The sequence below is a fragment of the Paramisgurnus dabryanus genome, chromosome 1, assembly GCF_030506205.2.
Source record: "Paramisgurnus dabryanus chromosome 1, PD_genome_1.1, whole genome shotgun sequence".
Lineage (NCBI taxonomy): Eukaryota > Metazoa > Chordata > Actinopteri > Cypriniformes > Cobitidae > Paramisgurnus > Paramisgurnus dabryanus.
This window is the reverse complement of record NC_133337.1, coordinates 58,071,857-58,090,789: the sequence shown is the minus strand read 5'-3', so window position 1 is coordinate 58,090,789 and position 18,933 is coordinate 58,071,857. Positions and strand designations below refer to the sequence as shown.

The following is an 18,933-nucleotide window of genomic DNA, read 5'->3' as shown; positions in this document are numbered from 1 at the left end:
GGAGGGGTGGAACGGATGCTTCGCCCAAGCTAACTTATAGACATTATATATGTAGATGCTTCATGACATGCTGGAATGTGATCCAGCCAGCGTCACCGCCATATTGGTTGGGTATCCTCACTCTAAGCTAGCACCGGAGTCAATGGAGAGCGAAAACTATGCCTGTATTTTGTGCAGCTTACAGTTGCAATAACCGGTGCAGTATTGACACCATATCGCATGGGTTTAACTTTTACAAGTAAGATTAAACAATAATTTTGGTTTATTATATTATCATATAGATTTATTATATTATGTCATTGTAACTAACGTTACTTACGTGTAACCAAACCGTGTGAAAACCCAGTAAAAAAATCTGGGCAGTTATGATTATTGTAGTTGGGAAACACCTTCCTTCAGTAGAAATAAATGCGGGGGGTGCATTATGGGACCCATCCAAGATGGTGGCCATGCTGATATGTCAGCTCCAATAGGCAGCGTCAGTTTATGATGTGTCTATGTATATAATGTCTAGGGTCATCATCTGCGAATGATCGCTGCAAGGGGATGAAAGTAAACTTTTTTGATTTTGATTTAAGTTTTTGGGCACATGAATAAAAAAATAGAAATAATGACTTACACAGATAATTTCTTAATAATAAACAATGCAATATTAAATTAAAATCAAGAATTGTCAGTTTTGGTTTCATTAGGACTTTAAGCATGACATTTAATAAATATTTGTAAGCAATAACGGTACAGTAAGGTTTTTTTCATAAACATTTATAAATGCATTAGCTAACATTAACTAACAATAGGCAATATGTTTACAATATTTTTCTCTTACTCTTTGTGAATGTTAGTTAATACCAATACAAATCTTCATTGTTCATGTTAATTCATTGTGCATACACCTTTTTAATTCACAGAACTTTATTAGTCCAAGTGGAAAATTGCTTTCCTGTTACAATTACAGAAAAGAAAAATGACAGAAAGGAAAAGTAACATACATAAATATATATAAATAAGACATTAAACATCTGGTATGATTAAAATCTGGATTTGCTATAAAATTAACTAAGATTAATAAATGTGTCAGAAGTTTGGTTCATAGTTCATGAAATATTGGTTTCACACTGTAAGGTAGACATTGCAGTTTTGGTAAACAGTGACGTTTTTCCACACACAGTAAAAAGAAAAGTTGGGTCATCTTAAAAAATTACTTCAATAACGGCAAAAAAAAATGTTTAACTTACATTTCTCAATTTTCTTTTGCAAGCTGAGTTAACTCCCACCATTACAATAGAAAAGAACAAATCCTATACGTTGCAATGCATACTTGCATAATTATTCCTTGACGTGGTAAGGGGAGTGGATCGAGAGGTAGGTGAGTTCACTCACTGCTAGCACGCTGAAACATGTTTGGGGTCGGGATGTTCCCAGTAATGCCAACTTACTACGTAAAGAAACCCGCAGGAAGATGATGGACATGTTGCCCCATATTAATATTAATCCACTGCGCGTAATTTTTTAAATCGTCCTGGCAGGTTAATGCGATTCAAGAATCGTAAAGTTGATTCTTAACTGAATGGGGACCGTGTGGATTGTGTCTGCAGTACATATGTTTTAAATGGTAAGTACTTCGGACAAATTGACCGGCTTGGGGAGTTTTTCAAACAGCTGGAAGGAAAAAACTTCACAGATATTTAATTCTTCAAAGAAAGGATATTAATATTTTATGATACAAGTAGTGCATTAAATGTTATTTTTTTGTTAAATTAAAATTATTATAGCCCACATGAGAAAATACTGTAGTAGCTGTTGTACATTAAAGTAATATTCTTAGATTTTTGTTGTTCTCTATGTGCTACATTTTGAATCAGTTTACTCTAGCGGTACATAGGTTAAGCAGTATTTTTATGTGGTTAATTAAATAATCATTTTAGAACGATTAGACAAAACATCTAATGTGTTGTCCTAACTTAACACATCTGTATTATTTTTGGAAAAACACACTTTGTGTTGTTTTAACACATCTTGTGTTAAAACATTTCTTAGAGTATATTGTTGTTTTATGATGCACTCTGTTGTCCGCTGCTAGTCAAACTGTTCTTCAATCACGTTCGTTTATTCGCTATTAATTCGGTTATATAAACACTCACATTAAACTTGTCTGGGTGCGCCTTGAAAGGCTACGTGCATAAAGGGAACATTTTTTAAATGTCTTTTAATGACCTTTAAAAACATCTGAAGAATTAAAATGCCCCAAACCCGTTCTTGCGTGTGCTTGCATATCAAAGATCAGATTGGACACATTTGCACACATTTACAATTGATTTTATTAGATTGTCAATACAATAGCTACTGTCAAACTTAGATGGTAGAAACTGCAATCCAATTTCTCTGACAAAATAATTTAAAGAAAGACTCAAGATTTATAGTCTGCATAAAATCTACATTTTTAAAATGAAATCTTTTAATAAGAATATGTTTGACAGAAGGATATCTGTGCAGCAGTAGTGCTACAAAACGCAAACAAAATTCACATTTAGAAGATGCACTCATTTTAGTACCTTAAAGGTGCATATCTGTAAACAAAATGGTATATATTAGGACCTTTTTACCATCCCAGTGACAATTCTTGTACCTTTTATTCTAGTGTATTAGCATTCAAAACTTACAGTCTCTTACTTCCACCAATATGGATCAACAATTTTTATGACATCATTCTGCACTTTATCAACTAATCAGATTCAAGGCTGTCAGGTAATGTAAACGAAACATTATTGGCTAAAAGGGGAAGGGACACTTAATATTGTTTTTCCGCCCTAACTTTTCAGTAATTTCAGTAGAAATTAGCAACACGTCAAACAAAGCTCTGTTTTTCTGCACTTCAGTGGGTCTTTAAACTGGGTCAGAGTTGAAATGTCAAAGGTCCCAGGTTTATTTAACAATTTCTGGGTGAATTGGCACTCTCTTCTAAACTTTACTAAATAAGGACCCAAAAGTCATCTCATGTTTTGTTGTAAATTATTTGCATGCATGGCTCACTTGCTTAAGGCACTTTCAGCACCTAAAGTGTGCTTTATCTCAACTGGTTGAGCAAGGTGCTACAACAACAAGGTTGGGCGTTTGGTTCTTAAAAAACGTATGGATTCTTAAAATTATAGCTCAGTAAGTCACCTTAGATGACAGTGTCTAGCAAATACCTATATGGTATGTAACCTATACATAGCGTAGATGGTAGAGAATTGTGTTAGTAGCACAAAAAGTCATGGGTTTGATCCCCAGGGAACACATATAAATAAAATAAAACTAATAATATCTATACCTTCTAATGCACTGTAAGTTGCTTTGGTTAAAAGCATCTACCAAATGCATAAATGTAGCTGTCGTACTACTTACAGAAAACATACATCCCATATCTTGCCTGTTAATCATTTTAGTCGAGCTTGTACTTATTCCTGGTTGTTTTGCTCTGTGTGTCATCTACTTTGTGTTCTCAGCAGAGTCTCTAAATGTGGGCCTCACATCTGCAGAAGGAATTCAATGAGCAGTGAGTGTGGCGGCAGGGTGGTGTAACGTGTGTTTTGGACTTGCTGCAGGGCTTTTGGAGTTTGAAAGGGATTTAAAGTGGTGGGAAGGACAGACCCCATGGCTCTGGAAAAGAAGAAAGGAGGAGTCCTTCCTCCTGATGGCGGTTGGGGATGGATGATCGTGGCTGGCTGCTTTGTAGTAACCGTATGCACCCGAGCTGTCACGAGGTAAGCTTCCCATTTATGTAGATCGTACCTGTGTGAAACTACATGACGGTCAATTTCTGTGACTGTTGTTCATGGTGCAAGCAACGCAAATATCGTGGGTTTGGGTCTTAAGGAACACACACACACAAAAAAAACGAATTTCCTGAATCAACCTTAAATTTAGCGCAAGTCAGTTTGGATAAAATTGTCTGCCAGTTACATAAATGTAAGTATAGTTATTTCATTTTTGGCTATTCAAAATTCAACAAAGCAGGTTTATTATTCAACATCCATTTACTCTTAAAGTGTCCTATTTCTCATATAGGTTTAAGAGGTTAAAGTAATTTACATTAAGAGTACATTAAGCACAACACATTGTTATATTTAGTCCATTCCACACTGAGAAATACTTCATTGGTCATTGGTTAACAAAGTGACAAGAGCTATCTGGTACAGCCTCTCAGGTCAAGTTACATTTGACAGACTGGTAAACAACCAACCTGCATGCCTTCACACCCGAAGTCATCCTGGATATACATTACACTGTGTTGTTGTACAACTGTTGGCAAAAGAGAACTTTGATGTACGTTAACATTTGTGTGTTTGTATAACCTTGCTATTGTAGTGTGAATTGTTACTGCATTGTGTAAATGCATCTAAAGTGAGAAACTTTTTTTATTTATTGTTGTTTTTTATTTATGATTAAATGCCATCCTATACTTTTTCCTTAAAAATGAAAAGTCTGTTGTTTATTTACCCTTATGTTTAAACCCTGCATCACTGTTCTGTTAATGTACAGTCATGTGAAGAAATTAGGACACCCCATTACATTTTCTGTTCTTTATTAAGAAATATTTACATATCACTGGATTTCATCTTGTTTTTATTTTTTGTCTGGAAAAGAAAGTGATTTAGTTGCAGGTAAACCAGAAAAACTGACATAGTTTTACTCATTAAACAAAAGATTAACAAAAATGTGAATTGTCACAGAGGAAAAAGTTAGGACACCTTGCCCTCTAATAGCGAGTGTTACCCCCTTTGGCTGAAATTACTTCAGTGAGACGCTACTTGTAGCCATCTACCAGTCTCTGACATTGGTCTGAGGAAAGTTTGCCCCACTCCTCAATGCCATTTTTTTTAGCTGTGAGATATTTGATGGGTTTCTTGCATGTACAGCCCGTTTCAAGTCAGCCCACAACATCTCAATGAGATTCAGATCTGGGCTTTGACTCGGCCATTCCAGTACTCTCCATTTTGTTTTAAGCCAGTTCTTGGTGGATTTACTGGTATGTTTTGGGTCATTGTCCTGTTGCAGGATCCAGTTCCGCTTCAGCTTAATTTTTTTTTACAAATGGTCTCACATGTTCCTCAAGCAACCCCTGATACACAGTAGAATTCATGATGGTGAGCAGGCCAGGTCCTGCTGCAACAAAAAAACCCAAACCAGGACACTTTCACCTCCATGTTTTTCAGTTGGTATGAGGTTCCTTTCCTGGAATGCTGTATTTGGTTTATGTGAAACATGTCCTCTGTTGTGGTGTCCAAATAATTCAGTTTTAGACTCATCTGTCCAAAGAACATTATTCCAGAAATGGTCTACATTCTCTCTGGCAAGCTTCAGTCTGGCCTTTATGTTAGAGAGCAGGGTTTCCTCCTTGCACACCTCCAATGAAAGTTAAACTTGTGTAGTCTCTTTCTAAATTGTAGAGGCATGCAATTTTACATCAACAATAGCAAGAGCCTGCAGATCCTGTGATGAAATTGTAGGGTTTTTGGTGACCTCTTTTAGCATCTTGCTTTCTGCTCTCGGGGTGAACTTGCTTGGACGGCCAGACCTGGGCACGTTGACAGTTGCTTTGAATGTCCTCCACTTGTAGACTATTTTCCGGACAGTGGAATGACTGATTTCAAAGTCTTTGGAGATCTTTTTAAATCCCTTTCCAGACTCATAAGCTTCTACAATCTTCTGTCTGAAGGCCTCGGATAGCTCTTTTTATCTCAATATGGTGTCCACTCTCACATTAACAGCCAAGAGCACACCAAACCAAATGTAGTAGATTTAAATAGGGCAAGCCTCCTCATATCAATGTTCTAATCATGTGTACCTGTTATGATACACCTGTGTGTGATTTTAGCCAATATAAGTGGGAATAATTGTTGGGATGTCCTAACTTTTTCCTTCGTGACAATTCACATTTTTGTCAATCTTTTGTTTAATGAGTAAAACTAGGTCGTTTTTTGTTGTTTACCTGCAATTAAATCACTTTCTTTTCCAGACAAAAATAAAAACAAGATGAAAACCAGTGATATGAAATATTTCTTAATAAAGAACAGAAAATGTAATGGGGTGTCCTAATTTTTGTAAGTAAGCAGACACAGAGGCTGTTACTCTGTAACGGTTTTTCCACGAAATTCTCCCATACTGGATTAAACCAAAGGTTATTGAGGGTAAACAAATTTTGGCAGAATTTGTAGTTCTGCATGGGTGAAAAGTAAGACATTTGATAATTTCCCTCTTGAAAATGTCATACTGGGTTCAGTATAGTTATATTTTAGATTATTAAAGCTGTTTGTGACACTTTATCTGCATCTATTACAGCTATATGCACCGTCAGAATATATATTTTTTAATTGGTTGCTAGCTGTCACTTGGGTGGTACCCTTTAAAAAGAAAACACTGTACACTTTGTGCCTAAAGAGTTTTTATTAATACTTCAAAAGTACATTTTGGTACCGATGAACATGGTACATATTGTTACCAAATTTGGCCTTCCTCTGTAAACACTACAATTACGAATCATTATAAGATTAACATGTCAAGCTAGGTGTGCCGCACGAGAACCTGATGAGCAGGTTCTCAAACCTGCTGCTCTCCTGTAATAAGAGCGCATTTCAAGAATTAAGGCAAACAGACGCGAGAACAAAACAACTTTTTCACTTGACCTCTCACCTCTGAAACAAACCCTTTTTGACCTTTTCTGAAGAGATAAGTGCTAATAATCAACCTGTAGAGGAAGGTTATGAAACCTTCAACAGAGCTTAAAGTGCAGTCAGCGATCCAATGATGGAAAATCTGCCTTTTCAACCCCCTTTTATCTTCTGTTTTCCTTTGAGTCCTTATCATTCATGTATTGACATACAGTATACTATTCAAGACTTGGACTGAGTTTCTACCTCTGTGAGCTCAATGTTTTCCCAATGATTGTGAAGTGGTTGACTAAAGCGCAGCTCTTTATATCATGCCTGTGAATGTGAGATTTCAAGACGTGAGTCGCTGGCTGTCGTACCCACACTGAGTGCTTAACCCGGGTGACCTGCCTGGTGATCTAGTTGTGTTTGTTCAGGTGCAGACGAGGCACTATAGAGCCCCATTACCCCGTTCATGTCCAAACACTCACGATTTGCACGGCTGTTCATTCTTACAGGCTGCGAATGGCACTCGGGCCTCTTGAAATTTGCAGCCTCAGCATTGGACTTTAAAGCGTGTTGTTATTCTCTATTGAAATGTGATTTTTAAAATGCATGCAGTCTGTACATTGTGTTGTGTTCGTACTGTATCATGAGTTTTGTTGTCCCTTTTCTGTTCCAGGTGCATCTCTATATTCTTTGTTGAATTTCAAATGCACTTTGCAAAAGATTACTCGGGGACAGCATGGATTCATTCATTAGTGGACTGCACCACCATGCTCTGTGGTATGTCATATATCATACGAGGAAGTTTTTATTAGTTTAGAAAATGGCGTTCCATTTTAAACCACCTAAGACCAGCCAAACTTCCAGCCAAGCTGGTTTTAGCAGCTGAAACCAGGCTGTGAGATCTGTTTTTTTTCAACAGGAAAAGAATTGGACTTGTAACCACAAGGTCTTTGGTTCAAATTTCTGGGAATGCATTAGCTGATAAATGTATAGCTTGACAGCTCTTCAAATATATATAAAAATGTAGGCCTATATTTGAGAAGCTCAGATGCAAAAAACTCCAAATGCCACCTACGTCAAAAATGAGATAATGATATTAACTGAATGCTCTCGGCAAGTATACGTTCATCAAATACTTTCACTTTAAATCCTTTTAATCAGGTAATTCAGAAAAAAAGGGATTGTTAGCAAAATCCATTAAAAATGCTCATTTGCAAGAAAACGTGTCAGATGGACTGTCAGGGTTTTGCATCTGAGCTCTTCAATTGCATGTGGTTAGAAGAATCTATAGGTGCACCAACAATGAATTATTTTCAAAAGACAATGCAAAGTCTTTTCTTAAGCAAATGAATGTCAGCTAGCTAATCCGAATATCTGTTTTAAAATGAGATGCAGAGACAATACTGTTGCATAAAACACCAGAAAGACAAATAGCCTGTGGGAGGTTCAGAACGTTCTCTTGATGTCAGCAACACACAGTGAACATCTTGAGAGAACATGCCGGTGTCTCAAGCCCAACCCATAAAAAACAGCCCCGTTTGCTTTCATTCAGCCCAGTGCTGGTTGCTGTTGACAGTACAGCAATCTTAGGAATTACATTGCTAAGGAAAGGCCATTAATAGCCAGTAACTGCTGTCTAGTAAACACATGACGTGAAGATCCAAAATCAGGTTTGACTGACCTGTTCACTTTTATCACCGGGTTATTGTGTTTCTGGGGCATTGCTGGATATTTACATTACATTTGCATGTACATATTTGTTTTTTATCCAAAGCAACTTAGAGTGCATTGAGGACATATATCAGTATTTGCATTCCCTGTGATTCAAACCTATGGCCTTGGTGTTGCTGGCACTATGTGCTACAAGAGATGCCAGGTTGAAGCATAAAAGGAAAAAGTTCATGACTTATAGGTTGATCATGAGTGCATATTATTTGTCTACCAATGCTGTGCCATGTGTTATATGTATTACATATATTTAACACACGTACACATTTCTCTTGAAGCTCCACTCGGAAGCCTGATCGGGAATCGGTTGTCATGCCGCATCGCTGTAATACTAGGAGGATTCCTGGCTTCTATAGGATTAGTTCTCAGCTCCTTCGCAACCAGTCTGGAGTATCTTTATCTTTCTCTGGGAATCTTAACTGGTAAGAAACTTGAGAATCAAACCTACAGACCCATATAGACGGTTTCAGCCGTAACAACATAAACAAACTGCTTTCGTGGAACACACGTAACTTCCGGTAAGCTTCCAAAAAGAATCAATAACAACAGAGTCATTTAAGAGTTGTTTATTTCTGATAACAAGCGAAATTAAAATGTATTAATGTATAATGTATATACAATGTATACGACATGTATAAGGTAGTTTTCGACAAGGTATTTGTTTCAGAGTTCAGTTTAGCCACTAGTCAGACCATTAAACAAACAGAGAACAAAAGTAAAGTTCCGCTCAGACGTGTAATTGCGAACAACGCACGTGCGTCCGATGATGCCGTCTATACTGCACTGCTGTACAAGCAATATATAAAGTTAAAAAAGGGGATAAGGTACACTCAGCCAGTAATATTTATAATTATGTACTAAGTAAATACATGGAATAATACGTTTTTTAACAATCCTTTACATTTATTGATTCTTACGCGGCGCTCTGGAATCCTTTATTTTGTTTGGCCAGTGGTGATATTTTGAGGTTTGATATTCCTAGATAACCTAATAACACAGTTTCATCCAAGTACTGTGAGTCGTCTTGACTGGAACACTTCTACACTTACTAATGAATTAAATGTAAATATGCATAATTTTATAAGCTTGTATGAGATTCACAAATGATTAAAATAAATCGCAGGTTTTTCTCACAAAAGATTTGCATTTGTTACAGATGAGCTAATAAAATATATTTAATAATTATTAATTATTAAAAATATTATATTAATAAATTATATTTTGTGTAATAATAACATTTACTCATGTGGCAAGTATAGCTTTGTAATAAACAAGATAATTTAGAGTACATACAGGATTTAGCACATCAGGATTTATTCTGTGATAATAACAATCTGTGATAACAATCTGTTGTCTGTACATTATCACTTTCTTAGCACAAAGCTTACAATAGATCAAAAAGAACACAAATATTGTGAGTATTATTAGAATAATACGATGATAATTTACATATTATATTTTTATAAATTGTGTTTTTCTCTTGTGTCTTTTGTCCTTCGTTTGGCCTGCCTCTACCTTCTAACTTGTGTTTGTAACACTGTAAAAAAATTGCACTTAAATTTTATAAGTTTAATCAACTTAGGTTTAAAGTGTCAGCAGTGGCGGCCTGTGACTGCTCATCCGAGAGGCGCAAATTCAAAGAAGTGTTCATGTGTGTTGTCATGTGTGTTGCTTGTGTTTCCAAAATGTGTTTGTTGAGTCCTGTGAACCATGTGCATCACGTGTTTTGTCAAAATAAGTGCCTGCTGCACGCGTTTATGATAAAAGAGACGCTCACGTTCACAAAATACACGCAAGACACTCCCTTCACAGTAAACTCTGATTATGCATGAGATTATGCGAGTATCTGGCAAACGTGAGCGTCTCTTTTATCATAAACCCTTTAGAAGCGTCTGCAGCAGGCACTTAAGACACGTAAAGCACATAGGATCTCTCGACGCGCAAAACACATATTTTGAAATTATGAACCACACATGACGGGCTACATACATGTTGTGATGAATTTCGCATCGAGCGCCCTCGAAAAAAGAAGTCATAGGCCGCCACTTTGTGTAAGTTCAACTTTTTATCATGACTTGTTTTGAGTTGCTGTAACTTATAAAATAATGTTGAAATAAGTTAAGCCAACTCCTAACTAGTCAAGAAAAAATGACTTCAATTGAAAATTCAATTGACTTATAAATGCAAGTTGACATTACATAATAATTTAAGTGCAACATTTTTTCACCATTTTCTAAAAATATCTGACCACTCAGTAGCCTCTTTTACACAGTAATTTTGGTAAACTACTATGAAATTACCTGAATGAATTTACCAGTAAATGCAAAAATGTGATTTTCACACACGCAGTGACGTTCCATCTTCGTACCAGTAAGCTATCATTCACACATCAGTACCAAAATACTGGTAAACTCGATAAAAAAGGCAGAAGTTACCTCTTAACTGGCTTGTGGCAGGGTCAGTTGTGTTTGTAAACAATGGGGGGTTATGACTTCATATCCATGGTCCGTATTTGTTCGTATTTTGTTGTTTTCACTTCTGTGGTAAACGCTGACAGTTGCTTGTGTGGCAAACATTGCATTAGGTGACTTCAAACAAAACTGAAAGGGGGAAGAGTCGCAACCTGCGTCTTGAACAGCAATAATATAGGCTTCACGGAGGGTGTGCTAAGAACCATATATTTAGCAAATATATGGTAAATTGTTTTAACTTTGGTGAAGAAATGTGGGTGTTAACCTCAGGTGTGCTTGACTTTAAGCAGCATGTGTGTGGAAACGTCCGCTGTCGCGTTCTGACATCATCCATTTAAATGCCGATAATCCTTATTCACTGTTCACACATAGTACTTTACAGTAAATTACTGGTAATCTTACTTAGCTTACCTCTCTTACTGGTAAATTGGCAGGATTGTCAGTAAATTGGCGGATCATACTAAAGCGTGTAAAAAAAAATAGTACAAATTTATACGAATCAGCCACTTCGTAAAATAGGCACGTATTAGCATATTATAACAGATAAATCCCCAAGTATCTTTCTTTTTCATTGCAGGGCTTGGGTTTGCACTCTGCTACACACCTGCTATTGCCATGGTTGGTGTGTATTTCTGTGAGAGGAAAGCTTTGGCCTATGGCATTGCCATGTCTGGAAGTGGCATCGGGACTTTCATCTTGGCCCCTGTGGTGCAGCTGTTAATCGAACACTACTCGTGGCGTGGGGCTCTACTTATACTTGGTGGCTTCGTGTCTAACCTATGTGTATGTGGAGCTCTGTTACGGCCCATCATTTTAAAGGAAGAAGAGGCCTGTCCTCTTCCAGTGGACTCGGAGTGTGGCTATGACGGCAAGCCGTCTGAGGTGAACAGTATGCTTACGGGGAAGGTGGCAGGCATCAAATCAGAAGCAGACGGTAACCTGCCTTGCCTTCAGTCCATGCAGGAATACAGCTTTCTGCTCATGCCCGACTTCCTGGTGCTGGCAGGGTCCTTTTTTCTTTTAGCTACTGGCTGCAGTCTGCCGTTTGTGTATTTGGTGCCTTATGCCCTGGATGTAGGCGTCAGTCATCACAATGCTGCCTTCCTAATGTCAATATTGGGAGTCATTGACATTATAGGCAACATTTCATTTGGCTGGCTCACCGACAGGAGGTATGTTGCGCATTGAGACAGTGTAACATTAAAGGGACACTCCACTTCTTTTGAAAAATTATGATATTACGCAGCGCCTGAAAGTAGTCTCTATTTAGGGACTATTTTCAGGCACTGCGTAATATCATTGTGCCTCCTGCAGCCATGTTACGGCAGCAAAGTCCTTGATTATTACACCAGAATGAGAGTATAGTTCCTACCCATATCTGCCTAGAAAATCGCAACTTTTAATTTTCTGTCGGTCTTAGTACACGATGTAACTACAGAAGAGGCAAGTTTTAAAGAGGAAAAATATCGAAACTATTTGGTCATTTTTGAGCCCGATGCTTATGGTCTAATCAGATTCAATGGATTATGCTAAGCAATGCTAAAAGTGCTAGCGCCAGATCTGGAGATCAGCTGAATGGATTACAAAAAAGGGTACAAATCAAATGTTTAACTCTAGGGGAGCTGGAAAATGAACATATTTTCAAAAAAGTGGAGTGACCCTTTAAATTCAAAAACAGGAATAAGTCATTTATTGACCGAGACAGATGTTATTTTTTCTTTATTAATTTTTCTTTTTCAAAGCACTGACTTTGTTATTCAATAAACGGCTATCAGTTAAGGAGAATGCAGATGGATTTTGCCTTGATATATGATTTGAGGTCAAAGACAAACAAGAATGCTGACTAACCTTTTCTATATCTCTCCTATAGGTTTCTTAAAAAATACAGGAATATTTGCTACCTTTTTGCAGTGGGAATGGAAGGATTATGCTGTCTTTTTATTCCACTCTTACGCACATTTGTCCTGCTGATACCTTTCTCTGTGCTCTACGGGTACTTTGATGGAGCCTATGTTGCTCTTATCCCTGTGGTAACATCAGATGTTGTAGGAACAACGTACTTATCTTCAGCTCTGGGGGTTGTGTACTTCCTCCATGCGGTTCCTTATCTTGTCAGCCCACCCATTGGAGGTATGAGCCACAAAATTCTGTCTATAACTACATGTTTGCATGTTTCCATGAGTGAACTGCAGTAAACTTTACAAAATAAGTTGCTTGGAGTTAATTCAACATAAAAATATCAGTTAACTTAAAAAGTTGTGTAAAATTTGTGTCAACTAATATTTTTGATTAATATATAAATTAATATAACAATTGTAAGGCAACCAGGTAACTTGCGTTTTTAAGTTGAACCAACTTTTTACCTTTTTACAGTGTAACCTGTAATATTATTCAAATTAATTAACTTTTATAAAATAGCGAATAAAATGTGACTCATGCTAATGAAAACCCAGTGAATGTTGTTTTAATGTGATTTGATGTGAATTGTTTTCTACATACAATCAGTCTATATAATGTAAAAATATAACATTGGTTTCTTTAATATTGACTGAGTAAGGTCATGTGATTGAAATCAAACTTTGATGCACCTTATCTTGTTAGATTATGAAACTTTAGCTTGGATTTCACATACACGGTCACAGGTCTGAGACATTAACATTCTATAGTCCAATATACAGACTACTTTTAAAAGAGGAAAATATGATCAGCTTATAAAATCATGTGCCTTGGTGATTTTGTTTTAGGTTGGCTGGTAGACACCACAGGAACTTACACAGCAACATTCTTTCTAAGTGGATTTGCTCTGATCTCAAGCTCTCTCCTGCTGTTCGTGGCCTTCATCATTCGCCACTGCCAGAGAAAGCAAAAAAACTATCCGAGCGAAGACCCAAAACTGGAGTCATGTGAGGGCAATCAAGTGGACTATTATTCTTCAAAAAATAAAGACCTGACGATAATTATCCCAGCCACATCATAGTACTGGGATAGGGATTTGTATTAGGTTTTTTTTATTGTAAAAATGTTTTTATTAGCAGAAACTTATTTAGGGGCGGTTTCCCGGACTGGGATTAAACTAATCCTAGACTAAAATAAATATAAGAGCTGTCCAAACTGGAAACAGCTTGCACTGACATATCTTAAAATACATCAGTGCCTTTTGTTTTGCCTCAAAATGCACACAAGTAATGTTTCAGTAAGGCATGTTTGTTAAAACTAGTTATATTTCCTAATTAAACTAAGGCCTAGTCCTGGTTTAAGATAATCCCTGTCCGGCAAACCACCCCATAGAGTTACAGATATTGTTTAATTAGCAACAAATTTGTTGTAAAAATTCTTATACTGTATTACTTTTTACTTTGTTTCTCTCTGAAACGCATTTAATTCTCATCTAGAATGACAACTTTATAAAGGAGAGACTCCAACCTGTTGCACATTACATATTAGGTATTTTTTATGTGTCTCATTTCTCATCATATTTTCTCAACAGTGGTTAAGCTTTATTTGTGTAGTGTGACCCTGGACCACAAAACCAGTCGTAAGTAGCACAGGTTTACTTGTAGCAATAGCAATCATTAGGTTATTAATTATAGATAAAGTTACATAAAGATATTTTGTCAATTTCCTACCATAAATTTAACTTTAAATGTGATTTTGTCATTTATATGTTGGCCAAATATTGTCCTGTCCTAACAACCCATACATCAGTGGCTTATGTATTCAGCTTTCAGATGATGTTTAAATCTCAATTTCAAAAAATTTATCCTTATGACTGGTTTTGTGGTCCATGGTCACATATGTACACCTTAAAAAAAACGGTGCTATATAGTACCAAAAGTGGTTCTTTGCTCGTAATCATAGAAGAACCGTTTTTAGTGCCATATAGCACCGGTGAAGCACCTGTGTAGAACCAAATAGTGCTATGTAGAACCATATGTGGTGCTATATGGCCCCTATTTGGTTCTACACAGGTGCTTTACTGGTGCTTCACCGGTGCTATATGGCACTAAAAACGGTTCTTCTATGATTACGAGCAAAGAACCACTTTTGGTGCTATATAGCACCGTTTGTTTTTAGAGTGTAGGAGGTTTTCTGTGGACCATAAAATTACAGAATGTAGGTCATTGTAACTCAAGTTCCAGTTAGATTTTTTTATGTCAGCAGAGGGCAGTGGTGCTTCACGTATTGCTAAACAGCTTATTAAGCTGCTGTAATCAGTATAAGGTAGCCACTATGCACATTTTCTCCTGCCCTGCTCTTAGTTTGTTATAGCATGAAATTATTGAGTTGTGTTTTTATAAATATATCTGTAAGATTTCTGTTTTGGTTATTAATGTAGGTTTTACTGTTCTATGCAAGTAATGCTTAAAAGTCGAAGCACAATATAAGGGACAGTGAAACTATTGTTGCGTATTTTGTTCTCAATTTTACCATGGTATTCATTCTGGTTTACGAAAAGAGAATAAATCGTGCAAAGGTCAATGCATGAATTGAGAAAAAAATTAAATCCCATCCTGTGAACAGAGCTTATTGCAATTTTGTTTTGTCTAATAAATTTTAAAAAGTCTAATAAATCTAAATACAGAGTCATTTTTATTGCACATGCATGATTAACCCTAATAAGTCCCTTGGTGTCAATCCTACCCCAAGCCACTTTTCTTTAGTTAAAAAGCATGGTTCCCTTCATCACAGTGGAATATGATTTTGTGACTTTTCTAGTTTATCTGTCAAAATTCATATAAAAAAACTGGGCTTGATTCGGTCGTTCTAAAGAGGTGTAAAATAATTTACCAAAAGAGGCCCTTTGGGGGTAAAAATTACCCCAATTGAAATTAAGGGAAATGCAAAAAAATCCCCTTTTATTTGTCAAAAAATCAATGCATCCAGAATAAATCTGAAAATTTTAACACAGAAAGGTAGGCCTGGTACTAGAGCACAAATGCAATACAAAAAAGACATGCTCAATCTCACACACACAAACACACACACACACATGTACACACACACTTACATTCAGTCAAATTTCTGTGGCATTTTGTAAAAACAGACATTTCAAAATGCATCAAAAACTACACATATTTTATAAGTTATGTGTACTGTAGTAGGCTATATATGTATATAATGGCAAAGATTTTTTTTCTTTGAACATTGGGCTAATACAGTACATGCTATGATATGTATACATGTATATTGATGACAGCCTCTTTGATTTCAGTCACCTCCGAAAGTTTGAAACATTAGTTAAAATCCTAAAATACATAGCCTACCACTTCACCATAGCTTCCTTCAACACAAAAATATAATCCATCACATGAGTTTGCCAGGTTTTGCCCTTATATTTTTTTAAATTGTCAAAAAAGTGTAATTAATTAATTTTTCTAATCTGCTTACTAAAACAAATCTACAAAGTAAAAAATTATACAAACTAGATAACGTAGACATATCTATGTGAAAAACAAGTAAGATATCAGAGATAATACTGTAACAAAGTAATAAATAAATAACTATTTTTACATGATGGTTTTATAGAAGGTTCATATATACTAAAAAAACATAATCTCATTTAGATTATTGCGTACTTCATCGGCCTCCTCAGTGCTTGCGTTTGGATTGTCCTGACACATATCAGGCCTTTCTTGAAAAATTAATCCTATTATTTTACTGCCATTCCAATCGTCTGGATTTTTTCTAAGAATATTCTGAGCAATCTTCTTCAGTTTATGAACACTTCTAGTTCCTTCGCTGCTAAGTGGAGCTGTTTTCAAACACTCTATGTAATGATAGATTGCTTGTTCCTCATTTCTGATACTGTACTGCTGGTACTGAGCATAATGGAAATGGACAGCTTTCAGGTTATCTTTCTTCTCTGTAGCGATTTTAAATGTTTCTTCAAATAGATTCTCTGCCATATGGAGATCGCCTCTCTCACCGTATTGAAGTGCCAGCTCACTCATTGCAATAATGAAGGAAGCTTTCAGAGAGGTTGCCATTTCTAAATGGTAGATACTGTTATCACGAGCCTCATTTACTTCTTCTGAGTCTTGTTTCTCTTTCTGTAAATTAATTTTCTTGCTTCTGTAGCATAGTGCTAATTGATGATGTATAAAGCTTGAACCTGGTGAGTTTTGAAGAGCTTTCTTTAGCAGTTCAATGGACCTTTCTACAGACCCACGATCCCTGAAGAACATACTAACATATCTCATGACGTGTGGATGGTCTGGAGACCCATTCAAAGCTTCCTCCACAAGTTTCTCAGAATCTTTCATTAATTGCTTAGAACAGAACAACAGTTTTAGTCCTAAATGAACTTTGAGGACGTCATCATCTGGGTCTATGTCAAGGGCTTGTCTAAGCTGCTTGACTGCAGGTGAATCTACTGTACAAGGTTCAGTATCAGTGCGATACAGAGCGATGGCATAACCAGCGTTCCACTCGCTGTTGTCTGGATCCATCTCTACAGCTTTCTTAAAAACATCTCTGGCCCGCTCATAATATTTGCGAGAGAATTTAAGAAACGTCCACTCCTTCTCACCAAGCACCTCAGGAACAGACTCAGTTAAGAATTTTTCATTTATCTCCTGAATTTTCTGCAGGTAACCTTCACATTCTGTATAGTTTTCCATGTGGTAATTGACCCAGGCAAAATTTCCATAGGTGACAATCAGAAGTTTGTCACAGTGGTCTCCAAAGAGTGCTTCAGATTCAAGCAGGTGGCTAAGGGCCTCTTTCTGATCTCCGAGAAGGAATTTCACATATCCTGAAAAGTTGTGAGCTCTGGCAACTCCTTGCTCCTTCCCTAGATCCAGCTCAACCCCCTCCCCTAGCCTATTGAGAAGATTTTGTATATCTACATCATCCTTATTTAGTTCCCATGTGAAGTGACACTCCAGCTGGTTGAGCTTTGCTTTTAAATTCTCCTGCGACAGACTGACAAGAAAACAAAACGTTTGTAAAAATCAAACAAAACAAAAAAGTGTGTTTGACTGAACAATTAAATTAATAAAAATATTATTATTACTGAATTTATATGCTTGTAAAATACATATAGCTTTTTGTTTTTCGAGGGCAATATTGATTCAATATAACATTTCTCCTGAAAATGTACACTTATGAATGTGAGATTTTGCCATCAATATAAAATATTATTAAAATAAGTGTAGTTTGTTCATCATGGAGATTAATATCTAAAAGAACATCTTTTTACTGTAAAATAATATTTTCTTCAACATTTTCAACAATAAGCCTCCAGTCATTTTAATGGAGGATATTTAAACAGCCGTTTATGAGTACTATATTTATTCATATCACGTATTTAAGAACTTTTAAAAACTCAAAGTGTACACAGCAGTCAAGGTTAACCAAATCACTGAAATCAATATATAAAAAAATATTATTAAAAACGTGACGTCAGACCTAACAAGCGGATTGTGTCAATATTTCTTTCAGTTTAGCAACATATTTAATATTTCTTACAATTAATAATATATTAATAAAAGTACTATAAACCAATATTACTAAATCAATATTTATTTCTTTACTGGGTTCGGAAATTCAGTTCTATATGAAAAACCCATGGGAAATTAAAAAATAAGCATTTCAATACCAAAGGAGGACGTCTGTGGCTTTGACTTCATTGGCACAGGCTTATTGTCAGCTAAACGATGCTAATCACGACAAATGTAATTTTATTTATTTATTTGTTAACCGGTAAACTTGAGTTCCCCGACCTGATTTCAAAGCCTTTTAGTTCCCAGAATCACAAATAAATTTTAGGATTAATTATGTAGAATACCTCATTGCCGATTTCTTTCTTTAACCTTGTGGCAAAGTGATATGTACGCCTCTGTACAGTAAACAGATATTTCGAAGCTGTCTAGTATTATACATCACGTTTCACTTTGTTTATTGACTAACTTTCGTTTTTGCAAGCATCTGTTACTTGGCCCCGCCCTTATTTGTTTCCATGACGATTAAAAACCGAAACTTAACGTGCCACGAATGCTTTGCTGTTTCATGAAAAAGCTATGTACACAAACTAAAATTTATGTAAGAATGTTCCTGCATGTCTGTTTACAGGAAGTAATAATACTATATCCTAA

At 36.2% G+C, this 18,933-nt stretch overlaps 2 protein-coding genes across 4 annotated transcripts; one reads left to right on the top strand and one right to left on the bottom strand.

Moving 5' to 3' along the window:
- The first annotated feature begins 678 nt into the window (after window positions 1-678).
- Window positions 679-14,653, top strand: slc16a12b (solute carrier family 16 member 12b). 3 transcript variants are annotated; one of them, XM_065242589.2, is made up of 7 exons: window positions 679-1,612; window positions 3,489-3,743; window positions 7,312-7,415; window positions 8,645-8,788; window positions 11,415-12,009; window positions 12,708-12,967; window positions 13,582-14,653. In XM_065242589.2, the coding sequence occupies exons 2-7, from the start codon at window positions 3,634-3,636 to the stop codon at window positions 13,812-13,814; spliced, it is 1,446 nt and encodes a 481-aa protein (XP_065098661.1). In that variant the 5' UTR covers window positions 679-1,612; window positions 3,489-3,633; the 3' UTR covers window positions 13,815-14,653. The 3 variants fall into 3 exon arrangements, with proteins under 3 accessions (XP_065098661.1, XP_065098663.1, XP_065098664.1); XM_065242591.2 differs by having other exon boundaries at window positions 3,486-3,743; XM_065242592.2 differs by having other exon boundaries at window positions 680-1,612; window positions 3,585-3,743.
- LOC135720461 (interferon-induced protein with tetratricopeptide repeats 5-like) lies at window positions 14,520-18,857 on the bottom strand. Its single transcript, XM_065242593.2, has 3 exons — window positions 18,627-18,857; window positions 14,899-17,761; window positions 14,520-14,639 (listed from the first exon to the last, which is right to left on the bottom strand). Exons 1-2 carry the CDS (start codon window positions 18,629-18,631, stop codon window positions 16,378-16,380), a joined length of 1,389 nt encoding a protein of 462 aa, XP_065098665.1. The 5' UTR covers window positions 18,632-18,857; the 3' UTR covers window positions 14,520-14,639; window positions 14,899-16,377.
- Window positions 18,858-18,933: the final 76 nt, after the last annotated feature.